At 43.4% G+C, this 25,716-nt stretch overlaps 4 protein-coding genes across 4 annotated transcripts; 2 read left to right on the top strand and 2 right to left on the bottom strand.

Annotated features, from left to right (window-relative positions):
- Positions 1-2,713: 2,713 nt before the first annotated feature.
- AOL_s00091g63 (uncharacterized protein) lies at positions 2,714-4,390 on the bottom strand (the record flags this gene model as incomplete). Its single annotated transcript, XM_011125821.1, has 1 exon — positions 2,714-4,390. One exon carries the CDS (start codon positions 4,388-4,390, stop codon positions 2,714-2,716), a length of 1,677 nt encoding a protein of 558 aa, XP_011124123.1.
- A 2,003-nt stretch (positions 4,391-6,393) lies between these two features.
- Positions 6,394-7,083, bottom strand: AOL_s00091g64 (uncharacterized protein; the record flags this gene model as incomplete). Its single annotated transcript, XM_011125822.1, has 1 exon — positions 6,394-7,083. One exon carries the CDS (start codon positions 7,081-7,083, stop codon positions 6,394-6,396), a length of 690 nt encoding a protein of 229 aa, XP_011124124.1.
- A 3,162-nt stretch (positions 7,084-10,245) lies between these two features.
- AOL_s00091g65 (uncharacterized protein) lies at positions 10,246-20,048 on the top strand (the record flags this gene model as incomplete). Its single annotated transcript, XM_011125823.1, has 6 exons — positions 10,246-10,282; positions 10,385-10,660; positions 10,761-16,684; positions 16,743-18,478; positions 18,558-18,640; positions 18,694-20,048. 6 exons carry the CDS (start codon positions 10,246-10,248, stop codon positions 20,046-20,048), a joined length of 9,411 nt encoding a protein of 3,136 aa, XP_011124125.1.
- Positions 20,049-24,359: 4,311 nt separating this feature from the next.
- On the top strand, positions 24,360-25,121 carry AOL_s00091g66 (uncharacterized protein; the record flags this gene model as incomplete). The annotated part of the gene is made up of 1 exon (XM_011125824.1): positions 24,360-25,121. The coding sequence occupies one exon, from the start codon at positions 24,360-24,362 to the stop codon at positions 25,119-25,121; it is 762 nt and encodes a 253-aa protein (XP_011124126.1).
- Between the last annotated feature and the right edge of the window lie 595 nt (positions 25,122-25,716).

A 25,716-nucleotide genomic window follows, 5' to 3' on the forward strand; every position in this document is an offset into this window, starting at 1 on the left:
GGTCTAATTAAATCTCTTTTTTTTTTATCTAGATGTTGGTTATAGTCTTTTAGGGTAAGGTAGCCGACCATCTGGACCAAAAACCTATATTAATATTCTCTATAATTAATATAACCATAACTACGTTGTTGTTTGGAATGGTTATTATCATTCGGGAGATGATTGTTTTTTGGTGCCTAGCAGGCGTGTTTGTTGGTATTATTCTGATTATTTGTACCATAATCTTCAAATATAACATTGTTAAAATATAAGCATGTGTTTTCAATCTATTCGTGTTTACTGGAAATTTGGGAATTTTATTCGGACCTTTAATTAATAATATTTTAGTAGAATTGACCATTCAATATCCGAGTATCTTCTATAATATACTCTTCTTTAACAAATATTTATATGCACTACCTAACTTTACTATCAATACCATTAATCTTATTATAATTTTAATATGCGCTATTTATATTAAGAAAACACTACCTAATAAAATTACAGAACAACACAAAGATAAAGAGATAGGTATTAGCCCCCCTACATTTGCAAAAACTATAATATCAACCTAAAAACTTGTTAAAACTTTTGGAATCATACTTATCTTGTACACCTCCCAACACATTATGCTACTTACCTTTACTTATATAACTGTCGTTTCTGTATTCTAATATACTTCAATCGCATTAAAAGAGTTGGGTCTTTCATCACTATAAATTAATTTATTCATAAGCTTAAACAGTTTATTTTAGGTTATATAGCTTTTTCTCGTTTTCCTGCCATTACAAAGTTGAATTGGTATTAACGGAATATTACGTATCTATGTGATTGTCTATCCAGCATTTCTTGCTATCCCATTCTTGTTAAACCTACTATTTTGTGGCAAGTTCACCCTAACCTTCTAGATTAGTGCATTTATCCTAATAACACTAAAGTATGGAGTTGCTATGTCCTTCACGGCTATTTAACTTGCGTTTAATGATGTAGCACCTACCCCACAAGTTTTAGGTATGCTCAATGGGCTATGCCTTGCATTATCAAGCAATATACAATCCTTTTTACCAACACTCTTTGTAAGTTTTTTTGCGGTTAATGCACACAATTAGTGGCTAAAAAAGTATGCAATCTAGATCCTGTTAATAATTATTGTTTTTAGCCTTACGGTAATCAACAGACGAATGTTGGATTATAATAAATTATGAAGGTATAAAAAAAGAAAAGTTAATGTTGAAGTTAACTAATAATTAGGCTCAATTAAAACGTAAAGTTTTTCAGTCAATGTTATAATACACCGCAGAAGATAATAATAATATATATTACTACTGTAGAATAGGAGCCTGGTGTGACTGGGCAGGATTTAAGCGGATTTAACCAGTTGGCTACATTCTTTTGTAACCTAAATACTTTCAGAAGATTATCACAATAGCGCATACTCTGTAAAGCATTGCTATAAGCTTTCGCTTGGTTATTCTGAAGTCCGTTTACTTCTACTAAGCTAAAATACTGGAAGTATAGATCTGATATTAGTCTAATTTATATTATAAGCTACCTTTCGAGGCCGCACAGACTTAATTTGCATATGTAGTACTGATAAAAAACTTTTCGGGTGGAATCTGACGCACTAACGGCCAATTTAAGTCTCATCTTCACATCTATTATATCGAAAGCCCTTATATCAAGGGGTGATCTTCCTCCATATCCCTATATAGATCACATTAGTCGAAGACCTAGCCGGGCGGATGATGTTAAATTGAAGGTGCTCTTCCCGATACCAAACCGGTCAATATGTCAGTAGTTACCTTTAGGAAATTTCCCTGGTGATAAAAGATAAAAGATAGAAGGTCAATCTACGTCTCAGGTATCTTCGAACTATCAAGGCGAAACTTGCATCTAGTAGGGAGAGAGATCACTAAGTCCTCTAAATCGAAGTAATACCTATTAGAAGCAAACAAATCCTCCGTGTATAGGAAGCACGTTGACAAGATTTCGGAAATCGAAGATCATTGGGTTGCATGGCATTTTCATGCCCTGGGTATAAGCCTTATAATCATATAAGCTTATCAGACCCGCCCTGGGGTGTGTCGGTTTAGTTGGTTCGGAGAAATGTTACAAGATCTAATTTACTAGTTGATAAAGCGAATCAATGAGGTTGTGGCTCAGATATACGCAAACGAAGACCCCAAGCACGCATATATAGGACCCGAATAAAGGGCCATGCATGGTACTATCCATTCCAGTAATCCTAGTTTACGAGATAACACCCAGGGCGTATTTTCTTCTATATTTATAGTTGCATAATTTCCTGATCAACGCCACGCTATTCTAAGCTCTAGCCTCAATCTTCCAAGTGGCACACCGTTTTACTTCGTAGAGTTTGTCGATTATATCTGCCTAAACCGACAAGCTATTTTCTTTAAATCCCCTACGTAGTATCGGTGATATCATGCATATGTATATATTATTCCAACGTGATAACTAGAACCCTTCCAGTTACAAGTGCTAGCGATCTTTTCATAGATGGAAGGGCCCCTGTTTGATCAATTGATTCAGTGAGAACCGTAGATTGAAAGATCGTGTCGTGACAAAAATTTCAACCGTGGTGCTTCAAACCCAACTATCGGAAACTAGTTTAGCCCAAGAAGAACTTTTACACTGATAGATTTTGTGTTTAAAAGGCTGTATGATACCCTCGAACACGAGGCGGCGAGGGACTGCTCTCGTTTTTGAAGCCTCAAGTGTCTTCGACCTCGGTAGGTACATTGGTGAATTCGAAAAGGTTCATTTCTCCGGAGTATTGACCGAGGATAAGGAGTCTGTCGTTTGAATCTGAACGCCTGCCTCGGTTACCATGCGGCAACCAAAGAATATTTTGACCATGCCGAGTTACCCAGCCATCCGTAAGAAGGATGCGGCCTGAGGGCTTCTGAGAGATAATACGGAGAGGGAGAGAATAGATAGAAGAGACGACAATGGTCTCCCCATCGGTCTCTAGGTATAGGCAGTCACTAGAGAAGTGCAAACCCCGAGTGGAAAATTCTGATTGGAAGGCTTCTAGTAATTGCCCTGTCGCTGTGTCCCAGAGTTGGAAAAGATTGCGCCACGACGCTGTTGCCAACAGTTTTCTGTCGGGCGAAATGGCAACCGTTTTAATGTAGTTAAGGGAATCCTCATAATATATTTCAATTTGTTGAAGCTTCTGCTTCGTCTCTATATCCCAGATCGTGATGGTCCCCCTTTCTTGCAATACCAACTGCGCTCCATGATCCGGAAAAGCCATTCCAACTCTCCAAAGGTCTCGACTTCTATCAAAAGGTTGGAGAGACTGTACCAACTTGCCTGTCGCCGTATCCAAGACTTTAACCTCACCGAATCCTGTCGCTAGTGCTAGTCGTTGGCTGCCAGGAGAGAAACAGGCAGTGAGAAACCAATTTCCCCCACCGTTATCGAGAAATGGCGGAAGGTATCTTCTAAGGCTTCTCTTCTTTATCACGTTAAGTGTTATCTTTGGCCGCGTTACATCTGATGCATCGAAGAGCTTGGCTTTGCAAGCCAAGCGGTATCGCGTTGTTAATATTAATGCCATGAACTTGCTGTTAGGTGAGAAGAACACATCTGAGATCCCTTTAAAGGTTTTTATTGGCTGGTCCGACGCTGTATCCCAAAGAACGGTGCTGCTCTCTAGCCCCAATACTAGTCTAGTACCATCGGGGGATAAAGTAACGGTGGTAATGTATTCACGGTTTTCCGTAGAAGTCTTTGACTGCGCATCGATCTCCTCCAGACACGCATCAACATCCCAAAGTTGAACAAAGCCATTGTAAAGCGCCGTCGCTACCCGCTTCCCGTCGCGAGATGAAGCAATATCACAAACCTCGTCACGGCCCGAGTCCACTCTTTGGCCAATTGTTCTAATTTTCTCGAGATCTCTTGTTTTTATGTCGCCGAATATTATTTCGCCATGGAACACTTGTACTGGTTGCTTGCGGTCGAAATCGTAACAAGCCTTTCCCTTATCAAGGATCCGCATGCTCGCCTCCTGCTGTCCTGCTGCCAGGTTCCATATTTCAGTGTTATCTTCTCCTATTAGTGCCAATTTTCCTCCGTCAAAGGAGAAATCTGCTTTAAATCTGTCCAACTGGTGATAGGGAATGGCTACCGGGAAGGTACACACTAATTCCCCTGTCGCTATAGCCCAACGCTTGACAGTTGCGCTATCCCCATCATCACCGTGGTCAGGATATGTCAACGCTACTAGTTGTTTCACTGCTGAACAAAAGCCTATTTCCACAAGATTTACACCAAACTCGAAAGTTTTCATTAGCTGCTGTGTCGCTAGATCCCAAAGGCTAATCTTTCTGTTATACACCGCCGTTGTTAATTCTTTGCCATTAGAAGAAAATGATAACATTGTAATATGTTGTCCATTATCTTCGTACTCTTTTATTTGCTACCCAATCGCTGTATTTAAGGATATGAGACTGTCACCATCTGTAGATGTTATTAGTTCTTTGTTATTGGGTGAAAAAGCTATTTTGGGGAATTTTATGGTGTGTAATTTTAAAAATTTAATCTGTTAGCCCATCAATATTTCCCAAAGTTTAAGTGTACTAGTATTAGATGCCAATAATAGCTTTTTATTATCAGGAGAGAAGATAACTTTATGAGTTGAATGAATGTGTGCTGGTAGCGCTTGTGGTTCTGTTCTTTAGGATTGTGAAGTTTTCGAAAATTTATGAATTTATTTTAAAATGTGGTCTTGGAATTAAGCTTTTATAATACTTGTTTCTGGATTGAAGATTATGGCGGAAGAGTAGACTTGAAGGGGAGCCTCATCAACTATGTGTTAATGTTGTAAGAGAAAAGGCTTAGTATCAAGAAGAAACTTGAGAACTTCCGAACCTTTGTTTGGCTAGCCAATATTTTCAATTAGTGTGAGAGATATAATTAATTAGATTCAAAATGCAAACTAAGATCAATAGATTTTTTTTTGTGGGGGGAACAGGATAATATACTTTTGTGAGTGAAAGCAAACTTTGGGTTAGATGAATACATTCTGATATACACCCAATAATGTTAAGAGCCTTGAGTTAATATAAAAACTACTTGTATAGAAACTTGTGGACTACTCCATGATTTAGTATGAGCTTGCTAGTAAAACTACGTTCTAGGTGGTGTACCTAATAATGACAAGAGTATTGAATATGTGGTGGTATATGTTTGTTTATCCATGCGCTGTTGAGTTTTATTCGTAACTTTCCTGGGTACTCCAAACCACAAATATTTTCCTTAAGATGAGTTGACAATATGTCGAGATATTTTATTGTTATCATTTTATATGTTTTTCGTTTATCGATTTAGAACCAATTATTTATACCTTTTTTGCTTCTTCTTTTGTTAGGGTCGACAAAAAACTCTTGGAATGAAAGATGTAAAAACCGGATAGGCAATGCTGAATCAATAAAGATGTTAAAAATAGAATGCAAGTGCAATAACTTTCCATTGACTTCTTTTTTAGTTATATTGAGAAGATCTACTAGTATTATTATTGGTAGGAGATCTATAATTATTACGATTGATCCAATGATAGTTCTAAATTCTTGAGTGAACTTTTCAAGCTATGTTTTAGATTGGCTGGATTCGAATTATTTTAAAACAAAAAAATAAATCCAATTTAGCTGAGAGTTTTTTCCTCCCTCGTTATAAATTATCCTGTACTTCAAAATAATAGTTAATTGTTGTTACGGGTCCCAATTTAGCTTATCTCCAACGAATCGATAAACAATTGATGCATAAATAAATAAAGGAATCGTCATTTTTGTAAGTCTTTTTATATCGTCTGCTCTAGGTTAATCTGAAGGAAGTTTAAAATCGTCAGAGTATTCGCGCTGTGTGATATTAAAGGTGGATCTAATTTTCGAAAACTCCCATTTAAAAAAAACGAATATGTCGTATTCAATAATAACCGAAGAAACGTCTTAAAATATCATGCAGTTATAAATATCAACAGACATTTTATTGAAGCCGAGACAAATTGGGAGCTTTGGTCGGCTTATTAGAAAAATCTGTATGTGCATACGCACAACTTTTAATTTTGCCATTTCCGAAAGAAAATCCAGAAACTTTAAACAGGCCTGTGCATCAGCAGTCTACCGACTTACAGCATTTTTCATGAACCGCCCGTCCACAAACCATTTTAACAACATATCAGTATATACAGCTCTCAATACATTTGGTAAAAGGACTAGTAACTTATAAGCATATGTAAACACAAATGCATCTCTGTGCAATTTGATACCACGGGATGAATTGAGTGATAAACGGCCTGTATTACAGACGCATTGACCACATACAAAGTTTGGTGACCTTTTGTCTCCAAAGCAATCCACGGGCTCGAGAGGATCTGACGAAAGCTTATGATATAGTCGCTTGATCCAAAGCTAGATGAGCAAGCTTATCCGCCTCGACATTTTGGCTACGGTCGATCAACCAAAACCGGCACTGGATACCGCCATCATCACTATACTCCATCCAGTTAAGCCTGTCCCGGACCCGCTTGAGCAGATGGAAGTGCACGGCCGGCGTCCCTTTGGAGGTCATGCCCTCCCTCCCTTCCCAAATATATATCCATTCTGTTATAGCTTTGACCAAGTACTCAGAGTCAGTGAGGACTATCAAGTTGGAAAGGCTCATGTCTTTATTAACTATTATCTGAATTATATCCAACGCCTTGATAAGGGCCTCGATTTCCGCTCGATTGCTAGTTTGTGCCACATCGCTTGTGATTAAACCTGACGCATTATAAGGGGAATTTGGACCGAAGTACACGCCGTAAGCACCGTGGGGATTTTGGCCGCCATTGTTACGGCAAGCACCATCAATATTAACTATCATTGTATTTCTTTGAAGCACGGAGTTGCTTCTGCCAGCAGGAATAAACTGGAGTTGTCTGATCCCTTTTTCTTCATTAAGGACGACGAGCTCCTTTGAGTTTTCTCGGAAGATCTGCCTGTACGTATCGTCGATATAGGGATGAAAGAGTCGAGAGCGACCGTATTCCTCCAGGTCAACGTTCGACGATATATAGTATGGCATAGGATCCATTATGTTAGCGACCTATTGGATATCGGGCGGGGAATTCCACTTTGAGATTCTATAAAAAAAAAAAAACCCTCAACTGTAGAGGTGCAAGTTGATCGCTTGTAGAACAGGTACGGTCGTAATCGAGTTAATTACCTGTAGTTTTCTGCGTTAGACTTGGGCAATTGGCGCAATCGGTCAAATAGCTAGCCAAAACCGTATATGCACGGAATATATCGGAGCTTCAAGAATTTGGAGGAGTTGAAGCACAGCAAGCACTTACTAAGTGTCTAGACGCTAAAATGAATTAAGACCTTTCCCTGGCTTTTGTCGAACTCAGAGCGGCTTAGCCTTTGCGGCTTATAGGGAGTTTTTCCCCTCTTGCGAAGCTAAGGAGGATTCGTGGGCTGAAATTGGGAGGCTCCTTACTTTAATACTTTACTTTCAAAGCTCGAATTTTAGATTTTACGATTTTCTGGCTTATACTTGCCTGTAGGACTTAGGAATACGAGCCACAGGCAACCCAGAAAAGTCGCAGACGGTCGATTGCTGGGTTTACTGTCCTTGAATCTAAGTGTAAGCATGTTGGGAGGAACAGTGCTGAGTGCGGGGCTGCGGAGTGCGGGGCTGCGGAGTGCGGGGCTTTTCTATCACGTGGCGAGTTGTGTAGCAAACGACACGGTTTTTGGAAGTTAAACGGCCCTGCTTCTCCATGTTGAGCTACGAGGACGTAAGGAAAAAGTAACAAATAAATAATTGTAGTGCCGCCGGTTGTGTCCTGGCGTGTGGCATGGTAACTGAATAGCAGCGCTAGGCTGGCGCATCATCCTGGTGTCTCTAGTTTAATACCAATCTCTCACAAATATTTAAGGTTATGGAGACAAATGATGCCCTCAGATCACCTCTTTACAAACCCGATATCGCCTCTTATCATCAACCACAACTCCACGCTTCGTCATTCATTTCTGCTAGCCTACTGCTCCTTCCATAGTCCTTCGGCAGTAGTAGCCTCGTCCGCTCATTTATCCAGCCTCCATTACTCTGCTCTCGGTTGATCATAATCTTCGATCTTGGCTCTTCTTCCCCCTCCTCCTCCCCCTCCTCTTCATCGCCAACTTCTTCAATTGTTCGAGTATTAACATGCTCCTCATATCCCAACCTCACGAACCACCGTTCCGCAACCTTCGGATTCCCCAACACAATCATCGAGAACGCAAACTAGAAATCGGTTGGTCCAAGGAAGGCGGTGAGAACTAGAAGGACGGAGGGGAATAGAAGGTGATATTGGCAGACCCAGCCAGGCCAGCTGCACCTGTGAGGATGATATGGGTCATGATACGAATTTGGAGGACAATGGCATCAAATTTTATTCCTTCCTAGATTTATGGTGAGAATGGACATGGATATAAGAGAGCATATACGCCAACTAAGCTTTAGTGATATTCAGAGGCTAGCAATTAAAAATACTCCGCCAGCGGGCACATTACTACGCATACTGCGGGATATCATGCCGAGACTATAAACGCTTGCCCGTGAACCGACCAAGGTCACGAAAGGGAAGATACCCTTCACGATTTACGCTGCCAGAGCTTGGTGGATGAGAAAACCTAAGAATATGGTCAACACATCGAGCGGAGCGACGCGATGTTACGAGTTGTCTATCATATTGACCAACCAGAGGATTTAAGATAGTTGCTATTGTATCCAATTACATAGAACAATCCCTTGAACCCCTCGTTTCTCGCCTTCTCCGATGAGTATGCTACAGCGTCGATCAACTAACCATAGTGGTCCGACGACGGCGTGTCTAGAGAGTCTTTCGCGGATAAGCTAGCTCAGGCCCATAAAAAGTACAACACAGTCGGGTGTTGTGTTTGTTACCATTCCACGGCTGCTCTACTCGAATTCGAATAGAAATGGTTCCGATCTTTCGGGTTTGTCTTTGCTCCTCTTAAAATCCGTATATGTATGTCACTTAAAGTTATTCTCACCTGCATCCATTCTTACTAGGCTGCAACAAAAGTAATTTTTGAAACAAATTTCAAGTTGGCTTTTCCAGAACTGAACACGGATTAGTAATCATATAGTGCCTGAAATCGACATATAACGCAAGTTTACACAACATCAAGGTTCCTACTGTTACTACTCTCATATCATTAGCACTACATACTAGTCCGTATTAAAGCGCCGTTTTCAGTAAAGAAAGGAAAAAGAAAAATGCTCTGTCAAGGTAGCTCCCCATATGAAGCCAGCTGCGCTGTAGCATGCCGTGAGAACGCGAGCACAGCCAGCTTGACGCCATCTCCAGCAAAGACTGTTGCGGAAATAGTGGGAGTGCAATAAGTCCTAACTTCATTTCCGGTTCCAAGAGACGTTTTGATAGAGAAAGTAGTCAAAATTTATAAAACCATATAGTCTCTCCAAATCTATCTAGGAGAAGAGGGCTTTCGGTATTGGGGTACGCGGTTTGTAACATACCTATATACCAGAAACACTAGTTCAATCATACATTGAGATTGATTACTTACTGAGCCCACCATCAGGCTATCGGGAAGAGATGCATACCTTAAATCCTTGTACGATTACCGTAAGGTTAGTTATGATTGGTGCATCTTCATCTGTCTATGGTATACGCTTGAATATGTGGCGCTCGTTTACGAAATAATGTTTTACAATTTTTCAAGCTCTTCTGTGCGATGTTATTAATCTGGAAATATAACTTAATAGTATCACTGGGGATATGTAGAAATCTTGAAAGCTTCTTAGCTTGTGTTACGTATTGCATTTCCGAATGCGGATGAAACGGCTGGCGCTGTCTACCCATGAGAATTTTACAGACTATCCGGAAATTTATTCCAAAGGTTTAGGTCAAATGATGCTCGAATTTTGGATTTCGAGCACAATTTGGTAAGGATATGAATATATGTATAACAAGGGATAAAATATCCATAGGCGTGCGGATGGCACGGTAACCTGTAGCATTTCCATATTAACCTCCTTTCACATCCTTCGGCGCAAAATCAGTCTGCACAAACTCTCGATTTCTATCATATTCGACGCAAAAGTCTGTGCCTATGCTATGGGCTTAAATTTCTTTGTGTCGATTGCTTAAAATACTGGTTTCCGTACATCTGCTAATCTTCTCCGGATCTCCTGTGAAGTTAAATCCACTCTGGACAACTTGCAATGGAGATGTATATGAAGGGCAACGAGAACTATCACGGTAAAAGGCTTCCAAACAGTTCTTGAGAGAGTCACTAGCTTTCGCGATAGCTACTTATAACATCCTATCCCTAATACGTCTAACTTGGCTTGAAATCTACAGGTATCGGAAAGGGTGAGATCGAGTATATGATCCACCATATCATCCTCCCGCCAAATGTTCCGCGAGCGGAGGTCGAAGAACAGAGGCCAAAACATCATCTACTTTTGAAATTTCTCCTTCAAATTGCGGAGAAGTATATCCCTAGCTCCGATACATCCGACCTCTGTGTGCCCGGTTATATTCAAAATATTCTTAACCCTATGACGGAGATTCATGACCCAAGGGAGGACTTCCCAAAAGCGATTCAAAATGCGCTAATTCACCTAGCATCAGGAGGTATGGAGGTCAAATATATTCAATAGCGACCAGGTTCTCAATTTAACGTTCTAATTTTGTAGATATGTACTAAAAGCTAATTGTTACATATATACATTAGATGCATTCGCCTTGCACGTACTCATGCAAAATGCGGGCATAATTTTCCGCCGTGTAGACGGTACTTTACAGTTCGAAGTTTTTGAAGCATCAGCTGATGCAGAAGCCGTCGTTACCTGTCAGGGACGACTAAAATGCACCTACCCAGGCCCAGCAACGTGCATCCCTTGGGATGTTGTTTCAGACCCCGGTTTCTTGAAAGAACTGGCTGCGTTCCTGCATCATATGGATACCTACGAATTTACCGCCAGAACGAGGAAAAAGAGCCACAAAGGAGGAAATCGGCTTAGCGAGACCCGTGAGACTGTGGACCCGTGTTATATCATAGAGCTATTAACTGGGATAATGAGGGGGATTGGTAAGGAGATTGGTGTCGGCCGTGTCACAAAAAACGTGAGAGACGAAGTTAACTCGGGTTCTGCAAAGAATCCATGGAGGCGAAGCGGCCTATGGCTCGTTACTCGAGTGGCTTTGCAGACAACTTTGAGTGCTAGGGATTATAAGTGTTTCTTGTTGGAAGTTGTCCGAGTGATACTGCAGCAAGCCGTTCAGTTTGATCTCGATAGCTTCACAGTTTCATGTATCAGCAAAAAGCTGGCTCGCCGCGCTCAAAAACTTGGGGAGAATCAAATTTCTTCTCTCTTACTGGAAAATATTATGCGGACTTCGGAAGTGGCATCCCGCTTGATTTCGAGACGATGGGAAACGGCTATTGCGGCGTCTCAACGACAAGTCACGTGGAATAGCCAACTGGGGACTTCTTCGAACATTTCAGTGAACACGCAGCTTCGTTTGCCAACTGGTTCGAAATGGATAAAGAAACGAATAGAAGTATTTGAAAACCCCCCAAAATTGCGAGGAGTTATCAAGGATCCTTCCGAAGTTGTCTGCCATCTTTACGGGAAACATTTTCCAACGATGATAACGGGCACAGAATCAGAGACGGCCATAAGCATAATTGACTTCGAAAATTGGGTCAAGGTGCATCTCCAAGATTGGTGTAACAGCAATTCTGAGGCAGATATCGTGGAAATCTTAGCGAGGACAATTCAAACTTATCACGTTAAAGCAAGGGGTATTTACCTGAACAGCAACGTCCTTGACACATCCTTGATGATGCTCACCATTCTGGAGATGTGGGTGCAGCTCGACGAAGCACTCTGCCGGATGGAATCATTGATGCGCCAATACTCACCGGAGCTACCATTAAATATTTTAGAGCCTTTACTTGTAATCCAGCAGTCAGATATGGCTCGGGTCCGGAAGGTAGAAAGGTATCTTGCTAAGCGGTATGAAGCATTGCCACCATGCCACCGAACTTCAATTTTCAACCCGAACGCCTCGGAAACCACCTTTGAATATCAATATTATCAAAATTCTTTCACACTCCAGAACCTTCGCTATGAAATCATACGAAAGGCAGAGGTCGAGAGATTAGAGAAACAACGTGAGTTAGATACGCTGAATGCGAAGTATGAGTACCTTAGGGCGGAATATCGGAGACTTCAGTGCGAGTGTTGCTATAGCTGGAATGGGGCAATGTGCTGCGGAACTCTTATTTGTCGCAAATGCGCCCTAAAGCGCAAAGCCGAAAGCCTTACGATTGTTGTGCACGAATGGCCACTTCCAGAATCTGAATCAGAGATGAGGTCTACATTATTTGAGCTCCAGCCGCTCAAAGAATTCGTTATTTGGAGAGACACCACGTACTACATTCTCACCGACGTTTGTTCAACAACGGGCAGTTTCACTAGTGATCCAAAGAATTGGGGTCTCGAAAATTGGGAGTCTCTAGCGGCGCATAAATCAGCAATTCAGACGCAAATATCGTGGTTTTCGACCAGGACGCCGTTATGCGGCGCTTCTCACTATACGGATAGGAAGATCCCCGCTCTTGAAAGCGATGTTCTTCTGAAGCACGCAGGTGTCTATCGGCTGTTTGATAAACGCAGAGCAGAATGGGTGGCCTCTCGTCATAAGGCGGGAAGTTTTGTGTCAGCTTGCCAGTCAACAGTATCAGACACTGCCTATAGCCGCCTTTTATACGGTATTAACGATGTGACTCATACTCACAATGAAGTGATCGCAGCACAGGACCAGTGCCCCGCAGAGATTTCTCTTCGTGAGTTTGAGGCTTTCGGGTCCTTGAGATCGGGTCGGAACTTACAGTGGCACAATATCCTTCTTGAATTGCGGAAGGACGATCTATCCTTCAAGAAGGATGCCGTCTATACGCTTATAATGCATGCAGCATGCCAAGTTGGAGTTGCGACGGATCCCGATGACTGGAGACGAGACGCCCACATTACCCTAGCTGATTATAACTTCTCGAGAGAGCTCCTTCAGACTTTACGACACTTTTTGAGTGTAATAAGGGACAACTGGGAGCAAGCAAATACCTTAAAAGTATTGGTGCTTCTTGCTCGTAAGTTAGCAAGCTGCGGTCATTCAAATTTTAGGTCAGAAGCTATCAAATACTTAAGGGAAGCCCGGAAGGTTTGCCACCCTTGGATCCAAAGCTTGCAAAAGAAACTAGAATTAGCAGCCGAAGACTCAGTAGTACTGAACTTCCGACACTGGCTACTGAGAGTATCTGGAATACAGTGTAGCACCTTTGATGTGGATGACCAACTTCTCCCTGTGGCGTTCGAAACTCAAAAAGACGTAGTTGAGCTCCTAATTTGTCGGAATATCATCTACGACAACAGCCTCGGGACGTTTTACCACCTACCACCAGATTTGCGGTTTCTACAGGAGCGAAATCGACGATTTGCTGTAATCTCCGAGCATTATGTCCAAAGCAGCATTCGTGCAAACCATGGCATTCTCTTTGCAGCTATCAGGGAAATATTACCATCTCACAACCAGGTCTCTGGGATCTGGGAGCAAATAAATAGTTCCGCTGATAGGTGGTGGCGTTTGGTCTCGGATGTCGAGGGCACTGTAACCGTAATCCATCTAGATATCCTGCAAGGGAGACTATTGGTTAATGGGAAACCGAATGGACGACTCCCAGCTGACTATTATGAACATCCAAGTTACCGGAAACTACTCGGAGCGGTACGTAAATTTCGCCGTGGTCCAACCTGCTTGATCATCATTAACATATTACAGCGTATATTCGATGTCATTGAATCCTCTCGGCCGGGTATGTCGTATCAGACGAAATCGTTGTTCTCTGGGATTACATTACATTTTCATCTTGATGGCCTCAACCTTATTATTCAAAAGGATGATGGCGACATCCATGAGTTCATCCCATCGGAGAAATTCTTAGGCGACGTCCCGAGACCGATAATCGAGATTGGTAGCCAGTGGCTCAATCTTAAAAAGAATAAAGTAATATTCTACCAAGGGCCTGAATGGTGGAGGGCATGTCCATCCCCGGACGATTGGATTCTTCTACAGCGAATACGTGGTGCTTGGGTCATGAAACGACAAAACGCGGAGCTTCTGGACATTTACGGTGACATTCACGCAGCTTCATATGAAGCGTTGGGAACGATTGAAGCAACTGATTACATGATTGCTACAGTTGATGAGAGTCTCTCAATATCGATAGACATTCCCAGGTACAAGCTTAAATTCTGGATTAACGAAAAGGGCAATATCGAATGCCGAACTCTCCGGGGGTGGGTTGTCGATGAGAATCAGGAAATAGGGACCTTCATAGGTCTCAATAGTTTCGTCAAACTAAGGACGGACGATGAACGCTGCAGAAAGGAATCGATACTAGTTCCTTTTGGTAGGGTTGAAACGACAATACCTGACCCCAGACATCATGCGTTAATCAAAATCCATCCCGGTGAGAGTGATCGAGAATTCACGATTTTCAGTGTCGATAAAGTCTTAAATAGACTTCTGGATGACGGAAGTCTTAGGGCGCGCTATACTAGGCTGTATCTCCATGCTTTAAGCAGCGGTTTACAAGAAGATCCTCTAACAGGTCGCTGCGGGACTGAAGAGGCGTTGGATGGCTTGCGGAGCGCGGCGTCATTTTCTTTCCAGATTCTTCACGACAACGAAGCGCATATTCTTGGGAAAATTGCGGAGCTAGCTCCCAGCCGTTACTTTTATCCTTCTCACTTGAAAGTTATGCAGGATATCAAGTGGGAAGAATCAGTGCCTATATGGGTTCAGGATGATACGTTCTACCCCGCCGTAAAGGAAATCTTTCATGATTGGTCCCGCCGTCAGTTTTTGATAGAAGGCTCGACCCTGCATAAACCCCCTACTCGAGGTTCAGAAGCTCTCACAGAGCGGGCGCGGAACCATCGCAGCATCTTCGAACCGGGCGACCCCTTAGCCGATGCTCGGGCCTCAGCTTCTAAAGTACATCAATTGAGGCACGGGCTTAGCGAAGTCGAAGCCTACACCCAAGATATGGCGAGAGCATCTTTTCAGTGGCACCAGAAACAGGATTTGGACTCAGATCTTCACAAATTCTTCGAATCAAAGAGGGATCTTCCGGGATTCAATAAAAAAATATCTCTTAACTATTGTCCAGAATGGAGCTACAGAGATCCTGTCACGGAATGGTGTACTCTTTATGAGCTTTGCAGGGTAGCAACAAAAGCACATCGCTTCGCCGTGCTTTTTACGTTCTCCGCCCTTGTCTACCAAGTTCACGAAAATCGGAAATATTTAAAGTCTCTGCTGGCAATTGCCGTCAACAGTGGGTTCAACCAGCCAAAGTTGCCATCTTATCCGTCTTTCAAGCCTGCGATTGGTACTTCACCCAACATTTCGGATATCAGGGAGTTTTTTGATTCATCCGTTGTGTCGTACGATGTATCTGACTACGTCTATCTACTACAACAGAGGGGCAAGGACGACAAAGATTATGGTGTACGACGGCGGAAACAGTTTATTTCGGATAGTGAGGCGCAAGTCAACCTAGCAGCTCAAGCGGTAATGCGACAATGGCCGAGAGCATTCGCCACCCCTCCAACAGGCCCTTACTATAATTTTATCGAGATGAGTAGAGCAATTGAAAAAATTAGTCCCTGGTTTGAGATTTGTTATCGAAATCGAGAATTCTTTCAACTGCTAGATGATATCTCCTCAACGCTTCGAACATGGAGGTCCGAAGTCAATATGGTGCAGATCTTCGATTCTTCGGTTCTTGCTGGGCACCGAATAAGCTCAGCTTCGCAGCCAGCAGGGGAACGGAGCCGCGGAGCACATTCTTTGCAGGATTTGCTCGCCGATAGATCGCCGCCTAGGCACTTATATATGCAGAAAACCCTACCATACTCTTTAACCCGGAATACTAGGGAGGAAGAGCGCAATCTCGAAGTCAAGTCACTTAATATAATCATGCGGCAGCTTCGGAACTCACAGGAACCTTTTGCTCGGCAGTATACCCAAGATCTGAGAGAGAGCACTGCAGCCTTGCGACAATATCTCGGGCCGCAAAGCCTCTTGGACGTCAGAGTTGAGGCAGAGGAACTTCCGAGATACCGACAAGCTTCTATCTCCAATGTAGAAAATATATTTAGTCAAGTGGCGTCAGCATTGTCCCCGCAAAGCGAGCTCCAACGGCTCTTACGCACAGCGGGGCTCTGGCCGAGTATCACCAAGCTCAGGGTGCTGCAAAACCTGCGATTGAAGGAACGAAAGAGGATATCTACCGCCTGGCGGAAAACCATTATAGAACTGGGCGAGACTATAACTTGGCAGCAGAGAGCCAACAGGCTTCTCCGGCTTTCCCAGGATGGCTTAGCCCAGGAGCTCCAGAAGGAGCTGTGGAATGCCGGTCGACAAAATTGGAAGGCTGAAGACTATACTGATTGGCTGCTGCTAGAGATAGATTCCGAGATGTTAATCCGGCCTGTTCAAGCGGGCATCGGTATGGCCATGATGAATGATGCTAAAGACGGCAATGCCGTCATGCAGCTGAATATGGGCGAAGGGAAATCTGCCGTAAGTATATCACATGCTAATGCATTGCCCTCCGCCAAAAATTCTAAAATGTAAATAGGTTATTGTCCCGGCCGTTGTCGCTGCACTAGCAGATACCCAAAGGTTTGTCAGATCTATTGTGCTCAAGCCACTGTCGACCCAAATGTTCCGTATCCTAGTTCAGCGACTTAGTGGCCTTTGCGATCGGAGGATTTATTTCCTTCCACTCTCTCGGGGACTCAGCCTTACATTGGATGGCGTCGACAGAATCAGAAGCCTGTACAAAGACTGCATGTCCCACGGCTCTATCCTTCTTGCCCTGCCAGAGCATCTCCTTTCGTTCAAGCTTATGGGTCTGGAGAAACTCATTCAAGGAGACACAGCTCTATCTCAGCCCCTGATTACTACTCAGAAGTGGCTAGATGAAAATACCAGGGATGTATTGGATGAGAGCGACGAAATTCTGCATATTCGCTATCAGCTCATATACACCATGGGAGCGCAACAGACCTTAGAAGGCGGCAGGGAGAGGTGGGCAATAATTCAAGAGGTTTTGGATCTTCTTCGAGAAAAGGTGATTGAATGGGCTAAGGAAGATCCCATGGCTGTCGAGGTGGTGCTCGCTGAGGGGGTCAAGTACCCATCTATTCGAATCATCGATAAGGACAAGGGAGAGCATTTTATCAAAGAGATGGCTAAAGACATCTGCATCAATGATACGGACAAAGTTCCCAGTATTTCCCTGAGATTAAAGCTTCTGAACACGGAAACAAGAGAACTCGCTCGCAAGTTCATTGCCGTTCAGGACATACCTTTGGAAGAACAGCAAACGTTATTTTCAAGCTGCGAACACTTAAAAACTCAGCTTTTAGTCCTCCGGGGGCTCATTGCAGACGGCGTTCTCCTGTTCGTTCTCCAAGAGAAACGATATCGAGTAGACTATGGATTAGACACCAAACGTTCCAATCTCGCTGTTCCATACCGGGCTAAAGATCGTCCGGCTGTCAAAGCGGAGTTCGGTCACCCTGAAGTTGTGCTAACGCTCACATGCCTGACGTATTATTATACCGGGTTGGATGATTCTAACTTGCAAAGCTGCTTTAACCTTCTTCTCAAAACGGACGATCCGGACCTTGTATACGAGAACTGGACCAAGAGGCACAGTGATGTTCCGGCGAGCCTTTCAAAGCTCCGAGGCCTGAATCTCCTTGACCAGGACCAGGTTAACAAGGAAATTCTCCCCTTCTTCAAGTACAACAAGGATGCCATCGACTTCTTTCTTGCGGAGCTTATTTTTCCTAGAGAGGCAAAAGGATTTCCTTATAAACTGTCGACGAGTGGGTGGGATATTGCTCAGAGAAAAGGCCATAATACTACTGGCTTCAGCGGCACAAATGACAACCGATACCTCTTACCCACGAGTATTAAGCAACTGGATCTGGCTCAACAGCTACACACGAACTCTTTGGTCCTCACGAATATCTTACGGGATGAAAACAGTGCTGTCATCAAAGTCCACCGCAACGGTGTTAAGCTCCAAGCGAATGAAATGCTAGCACTAGTGGTGGGTTTGACTCCAAAGGTTCAGGTACTACTTGACGTCGGCGCTCAGATTCTAGAGCTCACAAACGAAGAAGTTGCACGCCAATGGCTTGACTGCGAACCTTCGAGTAATATCCTAGGAACCGTGTTCTTCGGAGGAGATGACGAATTGCGCGTGACGAGACGAGATGGCAAGGTGGAGTCTTTCCTGTCATCTTCACTATCGAAGCAATTAGATCGAGTCTTGGTGTATTTAGACGAAGCACACACGCGGTAGGGGCTCTTTAACCCTATGAGATTAACTTAAATATATATTCCGTGATGAGGATCGCTGATCTTCGACGGCCATTAGCGGTACCGACCTGAAACTTCCGATCGGCGCAAGAGCTGCGGTGACTCTCGGACCAAATTTGGCAAAAGACAAGTTTGTGCAAGGTTTGCTGTTCGATCAAACCAACAGTTTGTGATAGTTTCTAACAAGATACAAGGTTGCATGAGAATGCGGAAACTTGGACAAGGGCATTCGCTTACATTCCTAGCCTCACCGGATATCTACGCCCACATTCAAAAGGCAGTTGTCGACACTATTCAAAAGGATGTAGATAAACCACCAAATGAGGTTATCACGACATCCGACGTTCTTCTTTGGACGATGCTAGAAAGTTGCCGACAGATACAACACGGGTTTGCAATATGGGCGGATCAAGGTTCCCATTATCTGAAGCGTAAAGATGGCTGGTATGACTTCCAGATCAACGGGGATCATTCCAAGCTAAAAGAAGCTACGATGGAGGTGGAGACACGGTCACTGGTGGAAATGTACGCTGTGCAAGAAGAAAAGCGACGGGTGGACGTAAGGATTGCGTGCTGCCGAGATTCGCATACGATTCAAGCTCGCCTTCACAAATTTGCCGTCAGCCGCTCCAGCGCAGCCGGGGTCCAGGAAGAGCAAGAAAGAGAAGTCGATCGCGAAATGGAAGAAGAGACAAACATCGAACGCCCACCGCCGGCAAATGCCAGGGAACACTATCTTCATCCCGATGTAGTAGACTTGGTCACATTAGGGGAATTCAGATCTTCGTCCTCGGCATTCGCCCTCGCATTCAATATCTTTGAGCATACATCAAGTCGCGGCCTCCTAGAGATCAATGCGTGGAATTCGAACCTTTTCGTCACTCAAGACTTTGCGCGTACCGTTGAAAGAGGATGTACTGATGATATGGATGATTATTTGAGACCGGTTCGATGGATTATTTCACTCCGACACCACCCTTATCTTATTTTAATCAGTCCGTATGAAGCAAACAAGCTAATGAAAAGCTTCAGAAATTCGCCCGTGTGCCGCCTCCACTGTTACACACCGAAAGTCTCTCGAACTATGCAAGCATTTGATCAACTAATCTTCTGCCCTGTTCCCGGGACGTCGTCTTTTCCAAACGCCCCAGTGGATCTTAAAAACCGGTTTCTTCTGAACATATTTGCAGGACAGTTGTTTTTCGAGGATATTCGATACTACAGAGCTCTGTGCGAGTTGCTTGGGATCTACTACGGCAAGGTACAGGCAGATGTGGATATAAAAAGGGAAAATGATGGATGGATAAACCAATTTGCCCGAGAATCGTTAGGGCTGAGAGTAGATCGGCCTATCATTGTGTTCTCCCGAAGTCCGGTTCCCTTCCTGCGCGAGATTACCAAGATGAGGAGGAAAGGACAAGGCTTCGCTTCGACACACTTGGGTTGTCTATTGAGTGCCCGAGTTTTGCAGGAGAATGACTTTACCCTCTTACCCTCTAGCATACATGATCATGAGAAAAACTCATCAGCACGGCCTATTCCGTCATAGCCTCGATTACAAGGGGTCGGTGGCCTGTTGGCTTTACTGGCTTCCTACTGAGTACTCACCATCGAAGAAGCTCAAAATACACTTACCATTTATTCTAAGTGGAAAGTCAGCATTTCTCCAGCTATCTGAGGCAATAAACCGGGGTAGGGAACATCCCAACTGTGATATGCCGCCCCGTTGGCCGAACTCGAAGAGATCTTATGAAAAGAGTCACCCCAAGAAAAATTTCAAAGCCGCGGCGTTGCGCGCAACGCAAAAAAAAAAAAGGTGTACCTAAAACGACCGGCGACCGAAAGAGGAAATTTAAAAGACCGCAACAACGACGACGGATAGTCGATGGACAACAACCAGCAGACATGAACGACAGGTGATTTATCGAAACGAAAAATCAACAAAAACCCCCTAGCGCAGAACGAGCACTAACGAGTAAAGCTACAATGTAAACTAAAACTTGAAATAAATTTTAAACCGTCTATTCGAAACCTATTCATAAATATTGTATGCGGAGAACGGATGATATTCTCGAACGTCAACAGAGCCTGAAATTGTAAAATTTGTAAGATGCGCCGTATAATAATGAAAACGTTACACTTGCCTCGGGTTCCCGAATCTTAAATTCCAAGTCTACTGGCCCATTTCTGCCGTATCTTTTAGCCTGGTTTTCCAGAGCTGCTTAGCTGAGAAGCCTGTCCGGAGTATACTGTTAAACAGTGCAGAGGAAGGATCCAACCTGTCAACCCGATGCTCGTTCCTAACGTGATTTTTGAAGATTATTTTCTGATCTCGACTTCAAAGGTGGGTTTTCAAAACTAAATACTGCAATACTATTGGATATCAGCTCTCCCAACCCGAAATGTGATGAAGAAAAAAGGGGCTTCCGATATAAATATTTTACTCGAAAGAGAAAACCCAAAGCTGATATCCCAACCCAGACGTCGTTCACGGTAATAGAAAATCGGGACCAATAGAACAAACACATTCAAGTACGACACGCAATGTCCGCGGAAAGAAAACGTCAGTTCATCGGACAATTCCTCGATTACTACGAAGATTTCGGGGTCCTGATATGCACAGTTCACCGAGGTGCCATAATTCCATCCAACACCGCGAGTTATATCAACATCAGAGCATGGGCTTAGGTCTTCGAAAGGATCCGATAAAGCGATGCGAAGGCCTTCAGCTGACCAGTCCACCCGATATTAAAATAGCCAGACCGTTCAAAGCCTTCAACTGCCTGGAAGGACTGTATAAGATCTTCATCTGCGCTGTTGACGATTGCAGCATTTCGCAGATTATGAAGCACATCAATTAATATACGCTAGCAAAGAGATTTAATAACAGTTAATCCGAAACAAATAGAAGGGAACTATCAGTCAAATATTTTTTCAAGAAAAAAAAAATTTTTTTACATAAAATACTTTAAAGTTTACGCAGAGACAGGAACAAAAAATAATATTAAACAAGTAAACTGCTTTATGATTTTTTTTTATAATTTATAATTATACTATAAGTTTGTATCTGTATAATTATAAGGATTGTGTTTTGAACATAGTTTATAATTGTTTTTATTTAAATTTTTAATTGGAGTTAATTGGTTAATTTCTATACCTTATAACAAATCTCTGTTATTATCCGAAATTCCTAATATTGATACTACCTAATGTTGCGGATTGGTTGATCCGATTGAGTAATATTCACCCAAGGTTCTGGCATATCGATTTGCAGGCTGCGAAGCGTTTTGATCGGGGCCAAGTCACAGACTCATATGGAAGGATGATATTTAGGCATCGCGGTTGATTCTTAGAAGGGGTTTGCGTACGAGTTTGATGGCGCGCTGTTTACCCTTTTTTTGATATATAACTCTCGAGAATGGTGCCAACTATCAGCATCCGTAAAGCTATACAGAGCGAACGCACATCAGCCGCTTCACAGATAGTTTTTGTGTGTCACAAGGGCATCGGCGAATGTGTGGCTCAAGGGCCCGAACCACAGAGCCTGGCAGGTCTGAGGACATTCAGCCTGTTAACAGAACTTTGAACCAACAGCTTTTCCTGCCTTGGCAGAGTGAAAGATCTTGAGATTCTGTTATGTGACAGAGTTGGAAGGGTGTTTGAACACAAGGATACTCTGGTGCCCGGTTATCGAACAAGGTAGCACCCTAAGGGTTTCACAAAGTTGGTTCAAAGAGCAAGGATCCAGTGTGGCTGAGCTCCAAGCCGCACAGAAGTGCTCTGTTTGACAGGACAACAAGGATCAAATGTGGCGGAGTTCGCGAAATTTTCATCCACAGCAAATTATTATACAACATACCAAACTTCCCCCCCTAAAAAAAAAAAAAAAAATTAAAAGTCTACTATCTCAGATTTATAACTTTGGGTTTCTTCTCTTCCGCATCTTTGTCTTGCAGGGTTCTAATGTAGCAACATTGAGGCATCGGAGCTTAAGTTATGAGGAATTTATTTCCATATATATTTAACTATTTATCGTTACTAGTGGTATGGAACCTTTTAAGCATATGAATTTGGCACTTTATGCTGAGTATCACCAGATATAGGTTACGCAAAAGCAGTTATAGTACCTTTTTAGATCACAGACCATGTATCGCCACGAGATAAGAGGCCGAAAGCCTCAAAACCGGACGACGACTATCTTAGTTGATAGCTTATCGGTCAATAGCAAGTCCATCTGATCTGGTTTGGTTTCATATTTCCTCCTTCTTCTTAGTCTCAAAGACCTTTCCTTTTTCTGATCCTGTGAAACTCTGTGGCTACTCACGTTAGTCGTTACTTTACGCCGAATCAAGTGTTGTGCTCCGGAGCTTATGTTGTATTATAAGAGTTGCCCGTGGTACGAGATGATTTGGGTGCCAAGACATGGGAAGCGTGTTACACATTATACGAAGCCAGGAAGCAGGAATGCAGCGTCCCAGCCAACACAGGGCACAATTCAGAGCACCGAACAGAACGCTGTTTCGACTATGAATTATTATGATATTAACACCTCTGCTATTCCTGAAACTATCCTCACAAGTTGATTTGACCTTCCAACCTCCTTACCTTCTAGCCTTTCGATCCCTAAACCTTAAAAAAACCGGCTCACGCCGCCACAAGTCGAACGTCTAAGTGGGTTTGGTAATACAGATGAGTTGATTGTGTGTTGCGATAGGTATGGTGCAAAAAATAGGCTGTTCATTGGATTTTTGGGTGCACGTCGCTTGTGGTCAGTCAGGGCTGCGACTAGTTAACACAGGCCAACCTTCATTATTGAAGAGAATAAATTATTGATTAATTTCAAACCCTGGTGGAGTCGAGGTTCTTTCGAACCAGATCTTTTTCGAATTAAATCTTTTTGATTGTTAACAGGACTTTGGGTTGACTAAGCGTTGTATGGGTTTGGCAGCGTCGCTCTGTGTCTTGTTTAGTCGGGCCGCGACTAGTTAATACAGGCTATTCTTCATTGTTAGAGTACAATCGCACAATCTTAGTTATGCTTGTGAACTGTGCCTGTGCAATATTTCTTAACTTAGCTTCATGGATGACGACCTGTCTAGATCAGGTTGCTCAACAGATGATTTGCGTACCAGCATGCAACTGCGAAAACTCGTCAAAGGCATCGGACTACCACAATAGAGCCTGTGAGGCGATAACAAGACGTACTAGATGCAAAAATGGTTGTTTACCAAATGCCTTGCAATTTGTGAAGGGTGACAAGGGCAGAAACAGATTCTGTTAGAGTGCTACAAGCTCTGTTAACAGATCAAATGCAAGGAAAAGCCGTCTGACGCCGCGAGACTCCCCAGACGGAGGCTTCTGTTGTGTGGCAGGCCAGAAAAGCTGATGGTCGGTGGACTGTCTCTTGGCACAACGATCTAACAAGGTCAAGGATGATAGAAAAAGGTCGCATCCAATAAAAGCTGCACAAAAGTGTTCTGTTTGACACAACAAGAAGGATCAAATGGGGCGCAGGAGGGGAAGAGAGAGTAGAGCGACGGTGACCCGGAAGGTCTACCGACTAAAAAATCTATTATCAAAGAGGAACGAACCCAAGGGGGTTTCGGAGAGCACGACGGTCAGGATGTTAAATTGTTAGTGGGCCTTTCTAAAACGTTTGAGGGCGGTGTATAGGGGGCTTCTAATAGACGGTATCATGCAATGTGCAACATTACCTTTCATTGTTTGTCGCAGCTGCACGGTTGGAACAAGAATGTACATATGCATGATTTGTTTCTGCTCCCTGTCTACGAATCTAGTCGCTTGAAAGGAACCATCACTGCCGAAATCAAAACTTCCCCCCATATATATCCTTAAAACGATGCTTAAAATGAATTCAGTACGGCGTGAGTTCAGCAAATTGCCAGATCTAATCATCAAGCTCACACGCCGGCATTCCATCAGCGATAACCCAGAGGCAACCAGCGAGACCTCGAGTACCGAGAAGGTGTATGTCTCAGCCGCGGCCCTTCAGAATGCATCACCGGTTTGGCGGCGAATGCTCGACCCAGAAAACGGGTTCCAAAGCCTGCCTACAGAAGAATTCGGAAATGCGAAATTACCAGTTCTCTCACTGGAAGACGATGACGCGGATTCAATGCTTATATTGCTCAGAATTTCGATGCATTACCGGAATAGGGCTATCCCAAAGTCCCTAAGCTACGAACAGCTACTCGATATTGCGAATTTGTGTGACAAATATGACTGCGGGGACTTGGTACACCCTTGGCCTAGCTTTTGGATTAAAGAGTTGATGCAAAACAGCAACCAATTGAACCCTGGTTACGAAGGATGGCTGCGTATCGGACACACCTTCAGTGAAATTGACGGAATGGAGTCGTTAGTAGAGCAACTGTCGGCACAATTAGCGAAGGAGTGCTGTGAATGGGATTCGAAGACGTCGGAAAAATTTTTGAGATGGGAGTTACGTGAAAACTTGATTTTGCTACCCGGCAACGGATTTAGCGTGGCTACAGATGATATACCAAGCCCTATCCTAGGCGAGTCAGCCGGAAAATCTCGTTTCCACCCCAATCATAAGGATTATATCCCTAGCTGGTGCAATACTGTCAATATGCACTGAATTGAAGCATTTACTTCCAACTACTCGGGCGTATAGTCCATAATAGTCAGAATATAAATTCAAATAACTATTCCTGGAACAGATCATATTTGGAACGAACGAACGTCTACCATGAACTATCTTGTTGATTTATTGACGGATTTCTACAACGACATGCTGCCCCGTTCGGATGATACCTTCTTTACACCTAAGCACCCCTTATGTAATGCTTCAGAATGTGTTGAGATCGCGATTGGCTCCCTTGTCCAGTCACTCAGAGCTGCGAAGTTGCCACTGGAACCATCGTTCAACTCTCACGATTGGAGAGATCTACCAATTTGGATATTACTTAATCGACTGAAAAAGCTGACTTGCGTAACTATCGTTCCTTGGTCACTACGTACGCGAGTACCCGAGCAAGCAACGTCGGTTGGAATTCCGTTCAGCTACATAGACAATATAAGGAAAATGTGGAAGGACCCATGCCCGGGAGGCTATGGACATTCCATGGTCTGGGGAAGGGTGTCAACGCATCTACAATATCTCAGAATTCCGGTACCACAACAGCTCACGCTGCCGTTCGTGGGAAGTGGCTCCGCATATAACATGATGTGTC

The sequence above is a fragment of the Orbilia oligospora genome, assembly GCF_000225545.1.
Source record: "Orbilia oligospora ATCC 24927 unplaced genomic scaffold scaffold00091, whole genome shotgun sequence".
NCBI lineage: Eukaryota > Fungi > Ascomycota > Orbiliomycetes > Orbiliales > Orbiliaceae > Orbilia > Orbilia oligospora.